The sequence below is a fragment of the Vanacampus margaritifer genome, chromosome 3, assembly GCF_051991255.1.
Source record: "Vanacampus margaritifer isolate UIUO_Vmar chromosome 3, RoL_Vmar_1.0, whole genome shotgun sequence".
Lineage (NCBI taxonomy): Eukaryota > Metazoa > Chordata > Actinopteri > Syngnathiformes > Syngnathidae > Vanacampus > Vanacampus margaritifer.
Genome location: NC_135434.1, coordinates 3,507,330 through 3,522,879, shown reverse-complemented (window position 1 = coordinate 3,522,879; position 15,550 = coordinate 3,507,330). Strand labels below are relative to the sequence as shown.

At 41.9% G+C, this 15,550-nt stretch overlaps 2 protein-coding genes across 3 annotated transcripts; both read right to left on the bottom strand.

Moving 5' to 3' along the window:
• Nucleotides 1-2: 2 nt before the first annotated feature.
• On the bottom strand, nucleotides 3-3,955 carry emb (embigin). The gene is made up of 9 exons (XM_077560191.1): nucleotides 3,814-3,955; nucleotides 2,780-2,857; nucleotides 2,518-2,701; nucleotides 2,309-2,391; nucleotides 2,063-2,199; nucleotides 1,679-1,840; nucleotides 1,480-1,600; nucleotides 552-630; nucleotides 3-485 (listed from the first exon to the last, which is right to left on the bottom strand). The coding sequence occupies exons 1-9, from the start codon at nucleotides 3,869-3,871 to the stop codon at nucleotides 425-427; spliced, it is 963 nt and encodes a 320-aa protein (XP_077416317.1). The 5' UTR covers nucleotides 3,872-3,955; the 3' UTR covers nucleotides 3-424.
• Nucleotides 3,956-6,170: 2,215 nt separating this feature from the next.
• On the bottom strand, nucleotides 6,171-15,544 carry malt1 (MALT paracaspase 1). 2 transcript variants are annotated; one of them, XM_077562434.1, is made up of 17 exons: nucleotides 15,195-15,544; nucleotides 14,459-14,625; nucleotides 14,189-14,310; nucleotides 13,612-13,765; nucleotides 13,334-13,512; nucleotides 11,836-11,932; nucleotides 11,704-11,751; nucleotides 10,644-10,667; nucleotides 10,509-10,553; nucleotides 9,553-9,756; nucleotides 9,305-9,482; nucleotides 8,937-9,008; nucleotides 8,723-8,850; nucleotides 8,255-8,395; nucleotides 7,095-7,252; nucleotides 6,895-7,020; nucleotides 6,171-6,821 (listed from the first exon to the last, which is right to left on the bottom strand). In XM_077562434.1, exons 1-17 carry the CDS (start codon nucleotides 15,341-15,343, stop codon nucleotides 6,420-6,422), a joined length of 2,394 nt encoding a protein of 797 aa, XP_077418560.1. In that variant the 5' UTR covers nucleotides 15,344-15,544; the 3' UTR covers nucleotides 6,171-6,419. The 2 variants fall into 2 exon arrangements, with proteins under 2 accessions (XP_077418560.1, XP_077418561.1); XM_077562435.1 differs by lacking the exon at nucleotides 11,704-11,751.
• Between the last annotated feature and the right edge of the window lie 6 nt (nucleotides 15,545-15,550).

Here is a 15,550-nt window from a genome sequence, read left to right as displayed (position 1 = left end):
GATGCTGATGCTCCTTTCTTTATTTCTGCCCTCCTGTCTTACATATGTTTTTAATGACCGTTTACTGTCATTTGAATGCCACCCTTTTAACACAATGGAAGTCACACAAGCTATGTACCATATATGGAACAGAAGAAGTGGATTTACAGTACAGTACACCTTGACACATTAAAAAAAAAAAAAAGTGCACACCACATTCTTTATCACTTCTAATAATACAGTACGTTATACAATGTATTCATTTTTAGTGAGCTAGTAATCTGCACTACATGTTCAGCACCTTGACATCAATTGATAATTGATTTGCGCTCAAAAGTCGTTATTGCCTTAAGTAATAAAAAAAAAGCTGCTTTATTATAGGTAGAGATTATATATATTGGATTTGGAGCTATACTTATTTATTGCTTTTGTTGAGTGACTCTTTTCAAGCCTTGCGTTGCCTGGCCGCGGGGTTCTCTTCCAGTCCGTTGCTTTCTCCCGACGGCCTAAAGACGAGGCCACAAAATCAACAATGTGCACAATGAACGAGGCAGTGCATTGTGGGTACTCACGTGGTGGCTGTGGTGGTTGTGAGGGGCTCGACATTGGTGGTCGTCGGGGGCTCCGGGATGGCCACCTCGTCCCCTGAGGCTAACGAGGACACGGTGGTCATAACATTAGGCACGGCCAACTTTAACAACACGTATGCCCTTGTCTACCCCAAGCATGAAGGCAAGCGGTTGGCATTTAGCTAGCTCGCTGGTTAGGCATTTAGCTGGATAGTTGGTAAATGTTAAATACATTATTAGGTTAGTTATATATCTTGTTATTAAGTTAGCTAACCATTGAGTGTCTTAACTACAAAAACAATCTTAGGTTCTAGTTAGTTAGCTGTCTAGTTAGTTAGCTATCAAGTTAACTATCTTTCCAGTAAGTTAGTTAACTAGCTAGTTACACATTTATTTAGCTGGTGAGTAAAAGGCAGCTGGTAAGTTAGTCATCTCTAATTTGCTACTTAGCTCGCTAATTAACTAGGTGTCTAGTTATCTAGCTAGCACAATTCAATGTTTTGTTCACAAGCTGACAAAAGTTACTAGGTTACTTTGTTAATTACTGGAGCTAGTAAGATATTTAGTTGGCTAGCTAATGAAAGTTATTAGGTTAGTTAGGTGGTTAAGTAAATAATTAACCACTAACCAGTTAGACATTTAGGTGGCTAGCTAGTAAACTTATTTGGTTAGTTGTCTAGATAGATAGCTTTTTAGTTATTAAGGTATTAGTTATTTAGCTAGTAAAAGTTAGTGTTTTATTTAGCTAGTTATCTAGGTAGTTAGTTAGAGGTATAGAATAAAAAAAAAAGTCCAGTTGTCCTACAATCAAACAAATAGAGCAGCAATGTAGTACAGTATTTTTTTCTCACTGCCGTTTGTGTTCTAATGGAAAGCAAATGTGGCTCATCGTGAGATGTTGCAGGTCTTTCTAAAGTTGTGTCCTGCATACCTTCTTGTGCTTGGCTCTTCTTGGACTGACTCCTCTCAAAGAGCAAGATGGCGGCGACCAGGACGAGGACCTCCAGCACGATGGCGACAAAAGGCTTCAAGGGCTCGTAAATGGTGATCACCTTTTCAGTACAAAGCAAATACAGCATGCCAAACCAAACATTCCTTTCGATTTTCCTGCAAGTGTTCACGTGACCTACCTTCAGCTCCAGGTGGCTGAAGGCCGTGCCGATGGCGAACACGGCGCCGCAGTAGAACAGAACCGAGTCGTCCATGGTCAGATTGTACACTTGCAGCTTGGTGGCCTTTCCGTCATTTTTGATTTGGTACTTTTCAGCTTCTGCCACAGTGTCGATCTGCTCCTAAAAGAAGAGCAGGAAATAGCACAAATGAAACATGAGAGGGGAGTTTTTTTTTTTTTAAAGGTATGTAGTTAGTTATGAATAACAAACATTTTTGTTGGTGAATTTCTTCATGCACTTTAACAAGAAACGTCAATGCATTCATCAAAATTGGAGACAGAAATGTCATTTTACGGTCCATGATGAGTTCCAAATGCCCCCAAATGATTCGGCACGTCACACCTTGTCAGTGCCGTTGGCTCTAAACCACAACCAGGTTTTGGGTTTGGGCTTGCTGTCATCCATCTTGCACAGCAACATCACCGAGTCCCCAGCATAGCTCACCACCGGCTTGTCCCGCACGTCGCCGATGTGCGGCACTGGTGAGAGCCAAGTGCAAAAATGGCCGACATCATCCTGGTTTTCATCGTTTATTTTTCAATTACATGCACTTCCCCCAATCTGCCGCCTGAAATAGGGAAAACTCACCTGCTAAAATGAAATCAACCTTTGCTTCATTTCCAAACAAGCACGAGTATCTTCCCAGACTTTCTTCGTCTTTAATGATGAACCTCGGGAGGCAAGATATAGAGATTTTTTTTTTTTTTAAAGATAGTTTCACCACTCACGCACAATTTGCATATATATATTGTTTTTTTTTAGGTAAAACATTTGAGAACCACTGTTGAGCGTCTTACATTCTTTTAAGCTGAAACTGCTGGTTGTCCCGCCGCAGCGTCACGTGACTGTTGGCAACGTCCTGCCCGTCTTTTCGCCAGCGTCCCGTCACGTTGTCCGCAATGTTGCCGTTGTCCGTCCAGGTGCACTGCAGCGTCAGATTGACGGGACCCGACACCTCCACTTTGTCCGTGTGGCTTTTTCCTGTGTTGAGCAGAACATTCCAAAAGCGATGACACGTCCAGATATTCAGTTCATGTTGATTTTGTGCGTTTCTTCTACCTTTGAGCAACACACTCCGCACATCCGAAGGGAAATGACCACCAGGCTCCAACGGAGGCAGCGTCTGGCCGACGGTCTCTGATAAGAAATATGTACTGTACGCTATATTGCAGATTTTTAAGGGATCTTTTTTTTTTTTGCAATAGCGATCATTTATAGTAGATTTTGAAGTTTTTACGCAATACAGGATATTTAGAGTTGCGCACCTTCACCGTGTTTTTTTTTTCTTGCCGTACTAGAAGAAAGCGTAATTGCACATCCAAAACAGTAGGTGGCAGTGGCGCTCTCATGATCGGACCGCACCCAACAGAGACGTACTTAGCACAATTTTATAGACAAATTCACCATGGAGAGTTGTTGGGAGTGGGGGCGTGAAATATTTTCTTTTGAAGCAAAAAATAATTGAGAATTACTGAATTAAGAGCAAGAAGAAAAGGCAGAGAAGGTCCCCGTAAATGTTGTATGCTTTCTTAGTATGTGCTGCTGCTCCGCGTAGGTTGAAGGTTTATGACTACAGTAACATCAATGCTAATCTCCATTTAGCCTGTCTATGGTGTTTCGCATTATATGTTAGCATTAAGCTAGCTGACTTTGGTTAGCCAAATAGATGTGCTTTGGTTGAGTATAACATTTGTGTTTAATTCTCACATTGTTTGTGTGTGTGCCATATTCACATACTGTTAATTAAAAAAAATATATTGAAATCAATATTGCACAATTCCATACAAAAATACTTATGTAATTTGTTGTTCATATTTGAATTAAAAACAATTTGTACAAATAAAGGTCCATAATAAACACCTTAATCCATAATATAGTATTCTCAACAGCAACAATACAATTTTATAAGGAAGTGAAATTGTGTATCTGTCAAAATTGAAGAAAAAAAAAAAAGTGTGTGTTAAAAAAAACAAATAGTTTTTTTTTTTTAAGCTGCTGGTTCCTCTGCACCAGGACGCGTGACTTGAAGGACAAGGCCCGGTGAACTAAACGCACGCCATCGCACGGAACATTCCATAAACAAACATATTTACTTGCGTCGCCGCATCCACAGCAAGCCAGCAGCAGGAGCATCCAGGAGGCCGGCATCATGACGACGATGATGATGCTGGTGATGATGATGATGATGATGATGTTCTTCCGTGTGTCCCCTCTTGCAGAGTGGAGCCGCTCATCCTTGCCCCCCCTCCCCCTCACCCCCCTCCTCCTCCTTCTCCTCCCCACACTCTTGCTGCATCACGGCGACGCCTCCGCGCTGATGTCAGCGCGCAGCCCGCGTCCGTTGCTCACATGACGGGTCAGGCCGCTCCGCCGGAGAGGGAGACGCCGTCCCGCAGGCTCCCAATCATCTTGTGACATTTTGAATGTTGTGTTTGCTATTATGATTATTCCACACTGGTCTTGTCTTGTGAGTGGAGTGACAACTGAAGTCGTTTCAGACCGCGGAGCAGTGCAAGGTCAATTCAAGTTCATGTGTCACGATACTTCGAAAAAAGGCTCCTTTATTGGGATTTCCTTATTTGAATGGGGTGTGTGCATTTGTCTCCCCCTCACAATTGTCACAGGTCCCACATTTCCTGCTAGGTCCTTGGATATGCTTTTGTCAAAATACCCCAAGGATCAAGAATTAATTTACACATGTAACCTCCTTTAGCTCAAATAAGCCTATAGAAAAAAAAAAATAGTACAATGTAATGACAGTAGTTGTACCGGTTTCAATCGGATGATTGAAAAATGTGAACACGGGTCCACAAATAGAATGGCTTGATTGATTTAGTAATACGGTGGTCCCTCGCTACTTCGTGGTTCACTATATCGCGGATTTGTATTTGTATCCAATATTTAAATATCACGGGGTTTATCTTGGGTTGTACTTCGCTATTTTGCAGGTTTTTTCTAAGATTATGCTGCTGCTTCTGGTGTGCCTAACATGGCCACCAGGGGGCAGCATAAAACCGGCCTTTATCAAAGGACAGGAGAACCTCTACCAATTGGTGCTTTCACTTTTAAATTTCTATTTAAAGTTCCTTCTTTATGTTTATTTCCAGATTTTTATTTGTTAATAGTACTGGCATTTATTTTAAATTATTTAGTTTTACTTATTTGAGTATTTGGTGCCATTGGTAGTGTTTTTTTTAAATACTTAATTATTATTATTAATCTCTTATTTTTGTGCATGTTTTTAAAACATTAATTTTGACAAGTTATTTTATAAAATAAAGCAAAACAGACAAATACTCATACATTGTTCACTTCTGACACGAATGGGGTTGGTTGAATATTAACTCTTTCACTGCCATGGACGTTAAAAGACGTCAAGTAAAAACCTACGGAGGGCCGCCAATGACGTTAAAAGACGTCATCCAATTTTTTTTATTTTTATTTTTTGAAACTGGTGGAGGAAAGCCTTGGCCAGCTGTGGTGAAAGTTTCAAGCAGATCTAGTTAGCCTAATGACTATTTTTGGCCCGGAAAAAAAGGCCGTCAAGAAAGTGTAACGTCTGCACACGAAACGGACAATCGAAGTGAAACGTATCTGTAGTGCAAAACCTGCTCCCTCTCCTTGCACGCAGGGGAGCGTTACAAAAAGAAAAACTGTATTTGAAACATCCACATAATTGTAAATAGTAGCACAGTTGCACACATTTGTAAATAGTTTGCAAAATTGTTTTGTCAAATTGTTACACTGTTGAATGGAAATAAACGTATTTTGCAATCTAAAAACACTTTTTCATTGTTGGTGGTAAGTGTTTTACAGAAATAAAGCACTATTTAGGTGTTTGTGGCATCATTCATGGACAAAAAGAAGTGTAGAATTCACTAGAGTGCATGAAATAACATCGTTTCACAAAAAGCTCTTTTTGTTTCAAAATAGAGCATTTCGGTCAAACTAACCATTTTCTATTGTTGATTACTGAAGAACGGAATAAGGTAGAAACAAACTTTTTTTTCTGATGGAAGATGAGAGTTCAATCTTTCATTTGGTAGTGTGTGTGTTTCCATAGTCCAAACACAACATTTTCTGTGGACCTTGAAAGATCAGTCAAAATGCTTAAATCGGCTAGCGCTGGCGACATCCCGTTTCTGAAAACGTCTGGCAGTCAAAGAGTTAAAAAAAAAAAAAAAACTGCCTCCAAAATTTTAAGACCGACATGTAAACAAAAATACCAAAATACAGAAACATGCGAGGGATTAAAAACTTAATGTGAAAGAGAAAAGGACAGAAAAAAAAGCACCTACTGTATGTTTGGAAGGAAGCACTTTTTCATCTCAACAAAGGTTAAAGAAGAAGCCAAGTCAAAAAAAGTCTTTACAGAAATACCTGAATGTTTTATGCTCCCCGACTTGTCCAAACACGGTATTCTAATGAATAACCTAGATAGACAAATATGTTAAATTGAGTTACATTTTATTTATATGACACTATCGTATATACATAATATAACTATATCGTAAAATAGTTGCTAATGTTTTATTTATAATATATTCCATGTACAAATGTAATGCAAAGTGTTCTATTCTGATTCAGGAGTAAACATTTATCTTCTATTTTTACACAAACAGACTATTATTTACTGGCATAACAAACAGTACATCTAAATAATGAGATATGCTGAAAGTCCTACTGTTTGGACGGCGCCTCAGGGCTGCTGCAGCTGCAAACTTTCGATGAACGCCGTCTGCAGCTCGTCCATGTCGTCGCTGGCTTCGATCGGGATGCTGGAACCGTGGGCCGCCGCAGCAGCGTCAGCCGCCATTCGCACACCCTGAGGGAGGTCGAGGCAGTGATGCTGGGGCGCCAGGCGGCCGCTTTCGCGGTCCGGGGGATGATCCGGGCGCGGGTTCGGGTGGCGGTTGTGGGCCGTGGGGCTGTGCGGCATGGGGCACGTCAGCAGGCAGCTGTTCTGCCGCGTGGCCCGATGCAGGTCCAGGCGGGCGATCAGCGGCTTGCCGATGTTGACGCTCTCGGTCCAGCAGACGCTGTCGTCGGCGTCCATGGCTGGCGAGGCGCCTCGCAAGCACGCGGTGAACGCCAGATCGTCCTGGTGGACAGCAAGTATTGACGTGAGCTCATTTTCATGTCATAATAAACAGAACAGGAAGTGGCTCACTCACTTTAAGCTTCTGCAGCGAGCACAGTCTGGTGTAGAGACAATGCTGCGGAAGGTTGCTGGACAGCAGGTAGACGCCCGTGTCCTCAGGGTCGGTCCGGTTCATCGCCTTTGGGTCCACGTCCAGCTCCTGAAAAAAGGCAAGGACGGTCCAGTGAGGCGCACGGGTTGCCGTACGTGGCGTTTACCGGCGCCATCCCCAACCTGCGGGAAGTCGGTGACGTGCGCCTCACACAGGGAGAGCTCGCTGGGCTTCCTGACGATGTGCGTGTACACCACCAGGACGTTGGAGAACTCGGCGGCGAAGCCCAACTTGATCTGAGCGCCGCACTCAAAGTCCACATACATGCCGTCGGGAAGCTCTGGAAATGCAAATGTCATGTCAACTCGTGTTGTTTTTCCTTTTTCAGGGCCTTCAAAATGGCTGTCATGATTTTTACAAATAATTTGATCACCTTGTTTTTCACCCATTGAGAGCTCTGTGGTTTTCATGTTGGTTACTTTGATCAGATTTCTCTCTTTTATTCACCCATTGACAGGTGTATATTATAAATCATATCTTTATTGTTGTAAGCGTTAATGGACCAAAAAAATAATTTATTCGTTATTCTCATTTGCTCCCAAAAAATATAAAAATATGTTCTATTTTCAATATTGCCATGCTCCCAAAGACGTATTTATACGTTTTTTTTTAAAAAAATGCTTGCGCATACACAGAACGTTTTGATGCCGCCTGTTTGAAGAATGGTTGAAGCAATGGTAGTTATTACAAAAACGGCCAGCAGGTGGCGGCAGAGTATAAGAGATCAACCAGGGCCATGTTGAAAAGAAGCTCATTTACCTACAGATTTGTGAATAACGATGAAACTTAGCTATTTTCTAACGCTAACTGCTGCGAAACGGAAACAGATAGAAGTATACTTTTTTTTTCTAATGAAAGAAAAGACTCTAATCTTTCTTTTGGTAGGTTCCATATTTTTATAGCAATATAACACAATATTCTGTGAGCCTTGCAAAATGAGTCAAAATCCAGTAAAACAGCCGGGAGCAAAGGGGTTTGCTTCAGTGAAAATGGCGGGGAGTGAATGAGTGAATGTTATCAGAATTTTACTCTGCCCAAAATTTGGAATCGGCTCCCCCCAAAAAATCCAGGTCAGTTGGGTTAAAAAAAGAAAAAGAAAAAAAGATGCCACTAACTGAACTTTATCTGGAGGTTAATCAGACACATTTCAAATGGTGGCAGGAGTGTGCTGACTCTCTTTTAATATCACAAAAATCTGGCACTTGAACATGTCGACTTTGTATATCCTCTGTACGCAAATGGGATGCCATAACTAGAAAGGACATCGTGAGCAGCAACTCACCGTGAGCTTTGGCCCACTGTTGACTGTGGGGGAGGTCGGCGGCACCGGGCAGCACCGGGTCGGTCAGGGCCCGCCGCTCCGACAGGCTGCTGCGGATCTCCAGCGCCTGCCTGCCCCGGGTGGCGTCAAACTGACCCATGTCTGCGCACGGCAAGGGAAAATCCCGCTCAGTCACGAGAACACTTATTGGCCATAACATTAGGTACACCTGCACAAGCTAATATGAATTAAGAGCTACGATATATGAAGAGAATATTTAGCAGGTTTTACTGACACTGCTAACGTAACATTTTATAATAAACGTATGTCATCTTTTGTGTCACGGCAAAATAAAAAAGGCAGAAAATTACATTTCTAAGGCGACGTTCACACGGCAAGCAAATGCGACCCAGATTTTTTTTTTGCCCATTTTTTTTGTATCTGACTTTTTGATGTCTCTTTTATCTCCCCGGTTGTGGATGCTCGTACCCTCAGCGACTCTGTCCAGGACCACGGTGATCTTCTCGTCATCCAACAAGCGTTTCTTTAAGAACTTGACGAACACGCCGTTGGTGAAGTCACTGGAACTCAGCTCGAAGGCCTCCGCGTCTTGACACCTTCAAGAAAACGACTTTTTTTTTTTAAAAAAGAAGTCCTGCTTTAGGAATAACAGACGGCAAGAAGGAGAAAGTTTCACACTCACGTGGCGTATCCGAAAACGATGTTGGCCGTCACCCGCAAGACTACGTTGTGCGTGCTGTCGTCGTGGAAGTTTCTGGAAAATACGGCTGGATTTACACAACCCAACTTTCATTTAACGGCATTTGTGCTTTTCTTATATTTGAGGACAGACAGTCATATTTTGCAAGTGATTTTTTTTTTCACGCTTGAGGCAACTCTGCTAGTTTGCTGTGCGAACCCACCACATGTCCAAAAATCCCCTTTAGCTAGAACTGAGCCAGTTCAACCCCTATCATATAAAAAAAAAAACTTTTTTTGTTTTGTTTTATTCTTCACACACACATTAAACACACCGTGTGAGTCCCCCCCCCCCCCCCCATAAGGACTCACCTTTTCCTGCACATGTCAAGCAGGAAGACGTTGAGGCCCGTCTCCTTCTCCTGCATCAACCTGAGGATGCTCTGCACGCACAAGCAGTCGGCCGAGCGGTAGGGATTGGGCGCGTCCACCGGTACCATGAAGCTGTTGCCGTAGTTCTCGTAGCCGTGCCCGGCGTAGTACAGCAAGCCTGACCAGGAGAAGCCTGCCATCATCCCAACATCCTGAACCCGAGTCCCCCCCCACTGACGCAAATGTACCGTAGACCCCTTTGTGGAGCAGCTGCAGGAACTCGTGGACGGCGCTGCGCATTTCCGACTCGGTGAGGTCCAGCAGGGAGACCACTTTGAAGTCCAGTTGCCGCAAAACGTTGGTGAGGTCGTACACGTCCACCATGGGGGCTTTGAGCCGAGGGTGGTTCTGGTAGGACAGGTTGCCAATCAGCAGGGCTACTTTGTCCGTTGCTGGATTGTGGGAGGGGCCAGGGGCGGAACAAAGGGGGTTAAATGGAGACAAATGTATCACGCAACACTTGAGTTATGGAGGCCTCAATAGTTGTTTTTTTTTTGCTATTTGCACATTTTTATTATTTAATAAATAAGTGTTTTTTTTTTAAACTCATTTACTGCCATACATTCAAAAAAAAAAGATTATTAAAAATTAAAGACAAGAGGCGATTACATTTTTTAGTTGTAATTAATCGCATGACTTCACTAGTTCAAATAGAAATAGTTCAAATGAATTTTTGACGTTTATAGCCGTCAATGGCAGTTAAAGAAAAAAAAAAAAGATTATTAAAAATTCAGGGCGTCAGGCGATTAAAGTTTTTAATCGGAATTAATCGCATGACTTCACTAGTTAACTCGCGATTAATCACAAATTTCATATCTGTTCTAAATGTACAATAAAAAAAGTTCTAGGTTTCATACAATTGTTAACAAAAGTGGATTTTTTTTTTTTAAACTAATAGAAATAGTTCAAATGATTTTTTGACGTTTATTGCCGTCAGTGGCAGTGAATGAGTTACAGTACAATTGGTGCCCTGACTTCATTTGAGCAGCAATAAAAAGTAAAAAATAAATAAATCATTGCTTCATTTAATTTTTAAAATTTAATTTTTATGTTTTTGTATTTTCCATCATTGTTTTTTTTCCCCCCGTCAAACTAAAACAAGAAATAATATCATAGTGAATATCTCATATGTGTCGACGCTCACCACACAGTTGCTCAGGTACGCTGTTTAGGAGGAAATCGGCAGAACCTAAACACAAACAGAAGCGCATAATGTCAATAATCGACATGAATTGTCTTCTATGGATACAATAGTGCGTGATTAATAGAAATACAGTACCTGCTCCAATGGCAAAAATGTCATCTAGAAATGAGAACAAAGCACAATTAAGAATCCGACAACCTGAACTAATTTGTACACTTGGAAGAGATTCGGAAATGAGCCAAAATGCCCGTTAAAAGGAACAGGCTGTCGTCAAAGACACGAGGGGTTCGAAATATTAGGAACAGCTCTCAGATTAACAAATGCCATTTCAGATTCCTCAATCAAAAGTGAACATTATCTTTCATTAACCACCGGAGCTCATTAGCGGGTGTACCTAATAAAATGGTCGTGTCTGTGACATCAGCCTTATCTTTTTTTCTTTTTTTTTCTCCCCCTTAGTGACCCTCTCACAGAACCGCCCCTTCATGCCATGCACCCCTGTGAGTGTTAAGTTAACAATATGGACCCATCACCAATGTTGGAGAAGATGAGTGCAGTTTTCCCTCCAATTGAAACCATTTACCAAGTGTCTTCTTTTGTCAAAATACGCCAAGGATTAAAAAAAAAACCTAGTCATTTTTTTCCCTAGCGCACATCTTGGCCTCCAGAGGGCAGTATAGTATATAGTCAAAGAATTCCACAACTAAGTAAGCTGCAGTAATATTAATGTACTGTATTTGTTTGTTTGTTTTTATGCAAAGGATAAAGAATATATATTTTTGAGTATGATTATATTAACTGTGAACATGTCACTAGCCTGTCCATAGCATTTTGCATTGTGTGTTAGTATTAAGCAATTAGGGATCAACTAATTAACAAAATTCCACTTTTTTTTTTTTATATTCTGGATGATGAACAACACCATCTGAACATTTTCATACAAACCCTAGAATGCAAAAAAAAAAAAAAAAAAATCCATATCCTCCATTGGTGCGACTACTTTGTCAAAGTCAACAGGTAAGCAGAGCTGCACTGAGTTCTGTTGGATGCACAGATGAAGATGCCCAAAGAATGTGACAGCAATGTGAAGACACTTGATGAATGTTTTCAATTGTGAAGAAATTGCCAAATATGTCTCCTTTGAAATGTGCATGCTGGTACGGCACATCTAACCGCGGCCTCCTTCCGACTCTACCTTCCGAGCACTCCATTGCTCCTGAAATCTGGACCAGCGCACTTTGAGCTTTTTAGCCAAAAAACAACAACATAAATAAGCGTTTTGATGTCATTACAGAAGAAATTGCATGGAAAAGCGTGGCTGGCGTACCGATCACAACCTCCACCTCGTTGGTCCACGTCCTCTTGCCCCCGCTAACGATCTTGCAGCGATACCTGCCCTGGTGGTCCTGCTTGGCGTTGGGGATCTGAAACAAAAACACACAAAACAAAGTCAGAAGGATAAACCCATCGCAATTGTGACGCTGCACTTGCTATGAGGGGCCGTCAGGGAAATAATACGAGGCGACCTTGCACACACGTGCATGTGAATGCACACACACACAACTGAAATCTTTGAAAACAGCATTTCAGTTAACGAGAGCATTTCAGACCTGTAAATGAGAATGTTCCAATAGTGTGTATGCGAGCGCTTCAGTTGGGTATGTGGAGCGTTACAATAGTGTGCGTGAGAGAATTACTGTAGGGTGTGTGGTGTGGTTCAAAAGTGTGTTGGATGGTGTTTCAGCACTATAATGGGAGCATTTCAGTAGTGTATAAGAGATCATTTCAAAAATGTGTATTACAACATTTCAGTAGTATGAATGAATGGGAGCATTTCAGTATTGTGTATGAGAGCATTTTCATTGGTGTTTATGGGAATGTTTCAGTAGTGTGTATGGGAACATTTCAGTAGTGTGTATGAGAGCATTTCAGTAATGGAAACATTTCAGTAGTAAGTATGAGAGCATTTCAGTAATGGAAGCATTTCAGTAGTGTATATGAGAGCAATTCGCTGGTGACATGAGAATGTTCCAGTAGTGTGCGCGTGAACATTTCAGTAGTGTGTATGAGAGCATTTCATTAGTGTATATGAGAGCAATTCACTGGTGACATGCTAACGTTTCAGTAGTGTGTATGAGAACGTTTCAGTAGTGCGTATGAGAGGCATTTCAGTAGTGTGTATGAGAGCAATTCACTGGCGACATGAGAAGGTTCCAGTAGTGTGCACGTGAACATTTCAGTTGTGTATGAGAGCATTTCCATAGTGTGTATGAGAGCATTTCAATAGTGTAATGAGAGTATTTCAATAGAGTGTATGAGAGCCTTTCAGTAGTGTGTATGAGAACATTTAAGTAGTGTTTGAGAGAAATTCCCTGGTGACATGAGAATGTTCCAGTAGTGTGTACGTGAACATTTCAGTAGTGTGCATGAGAGCTTTTCAGTAGTATGTATGAAAGTGTCTAAATCTGGTGTCTGTTGTGTGAGAGCATTACAGTAAGGTGTGCATAGTGGTTCAATAGTGTGTGTGTGAGAATGTTTCAGTAGTGTATACAGTGTATCAGAGCATTTCAGTTGAGTACATGTGCATGTTTTAGCGAGCATTTAATTAGTGTATATGAGAATGTTCTAGTAGTGTGTATAAAAGTGTTTTAGTAGTGTGTATGAGAGTGTTTCAATAGAGTGTATGACAGCATTTCAGCCTAGTGTATGGAGCATTTGAGTAGTGCGTCTGAGACCATTTCCCTACTGTGTACCAGAGAGTTTCAGTTGCGTGTGAGATCATTCCAATGGCACGTGTGAGAGGTATTGAATTCTGTCTAGCTCACGGTGAGTTTCCTCCTGGTGGCACCTGGGAGAGGGGCGCCATCGCGGTGCCACTGATAGCGAGGGATGGGGGACCCCGCTGCGCCGCACTCCAAATGGAGGGTGGCGCCAGCGAGGAGTCGCTGCGGGCGAGGTTGCACGGCCGCCTCCACGTGACCGTCCGACGACTGGCAGTTCTGGCCTAAAAAAAAAAAATTAAAAAAAGGTCCCCAAAATTATTTTGGCAAATCAAAGAATACGTCAAGTTCATGAATGTGTTGTTGTGATGCGTTGCGCCAACCAAGTTTATTATAATAAACAGCATCCAGGACGTCCACTTGAGCCCACTGGCTAAACTGGAAGGATTCGCCGCAGCTGACACGGCAGATGTAGAAGCCGCCGTCCTTCACGTGGACGCCGCTGATGGTCATGTCGGCGGAGGAACCGTTTGGCACCTGCAGTGGAGCGAGTGGAAAAACGTCAGGACAAGGATTGCAAAATTCTAAGCATTTTTAGAGTGGGAAACTTTCCATGGAAATAAATTTAAATTAAGGGTTGGCTCGTAATAGAGAACTTAAATATAATATTTCATATTTAATTCTTTTTGATCTATTCATTTGTATGTACGATGGGAAATTTGTAAAATGTTCTATAAAATGTAGAGGGAAAAAAATGAATATTAATAAATAAGAGACATATTGTATATATATATATTAAATATTATAGTATTTTTTTTTAAGTAACTAGAGTTTATAAACAAATTCAATTCACACATGCCAAGCAAAGGCAGTCAAATGGTGACCTCTCGACGTTGACTTTCCATTTGGAGAGAAGTCGACCATATCCAGTTGAGGTGAGAGTTGAACACGTGGGCTTACCTCCTCTTTGGACTTGAACCACTGGTACAGCACCGGCGACTGGCCCGCGGCGCGGCAGCTGAGACGCAAGTTGTGACCGCACAGCAGCGACACCGACTGCGGCTGGCTGGTAATTTGCAAGGCTGGAAAAGAAAATACCATACATTACATTCTGCAGAGGCGCGAGTTAGTCACAAGTAAGCCTCCAGGTTTTGATAAGTTTTAACTCAGCAAGTTCTAGTGACTATTGAAGTGTGGCACCGGCGCCACCGTGGCTGGTTTTGAGCATACCTGGCGCTTTGAGGCAGTGCAGGGCCTCCGCGTTGGCCAGCGCGTGGAGGAAGTCCATCAGGTGGCCGCACGTGCAGCCTCGCTCGGCCAGGAGCATCAGCAGCATGCGGCTCGGGCTGCCGTCAGTCTGCAGGACCTTCAGAGAGCACGTCTCCAATTCGTCCGGACTGCACAGACATTTTAAAGGGGACATTTTATGCAAAATTAACTTTTGAATAGCTGAGTCTGCCCACCCAATCAAGTCTGAAATTACACAAACAAGTCCATCATTTGTGAGCTGCCAATCTCAGGAGCAAAACTATTTTTGAGTGCATAGAAATTAATTTCATTGGGCCAAGTGATTAAAATGAATATTGTGGATAATTGACCGTTTTTTTTTGCTGTAGAATCAGTACTTGTTTTTACTACTCCGTTCTAGAATTGGGAGTAAAATAAAAAAATATATTTTTTTACTTTTACATTTCAGCCTGTACTTTTTTCTTTTACTTTTTAAGATAAATATATTTACTTCTATTTAAATAGAGGATAAGTACTTTTGTTTTGACAACTCAGTAAAAATGCATTTTTACTTTTATGTACTAAGTGAAGGAGTTGAAGCAGTACTTCTACCTTTTTTTTTTAAACAAATATCTGTACTGCTTAAGTACAGTGTGTGTATACTTTTGCCACCTCTGTATAGTGTTAAGGCGAACAAAATGGATGCTCGGGTATTTTTTTTATATTTTTGTGTGTGTACCTGACTCTGAAACGCCGGTCCTCGGCCACTATCTGCCCGAGTCTTCGCCATCCATTCTCGGCGGGGCTTCGGTCCAACACGTCGCACAACTTCCTCAGTTCTTCATTCAACGGGTTGAGCTTGGCCGAGCGCTCCGGAAATGCCGCCATGACGTAAAGACACAAAGTTGTTTAAAAAAATATATATAGAAGTTACACACAAGTTATTTCATTTTGAGGAATGTCGACAAGTGGTTCACTTCCGGGAAAGACGCAATCAAATAAGGGATAAGACCACGCCCACTTTTGTCGCTAGCCCTTCCTAAAGATCAACTACTTGTGAAGATGAGTCACTACTCAAGAAAGCGAGCGGACCCC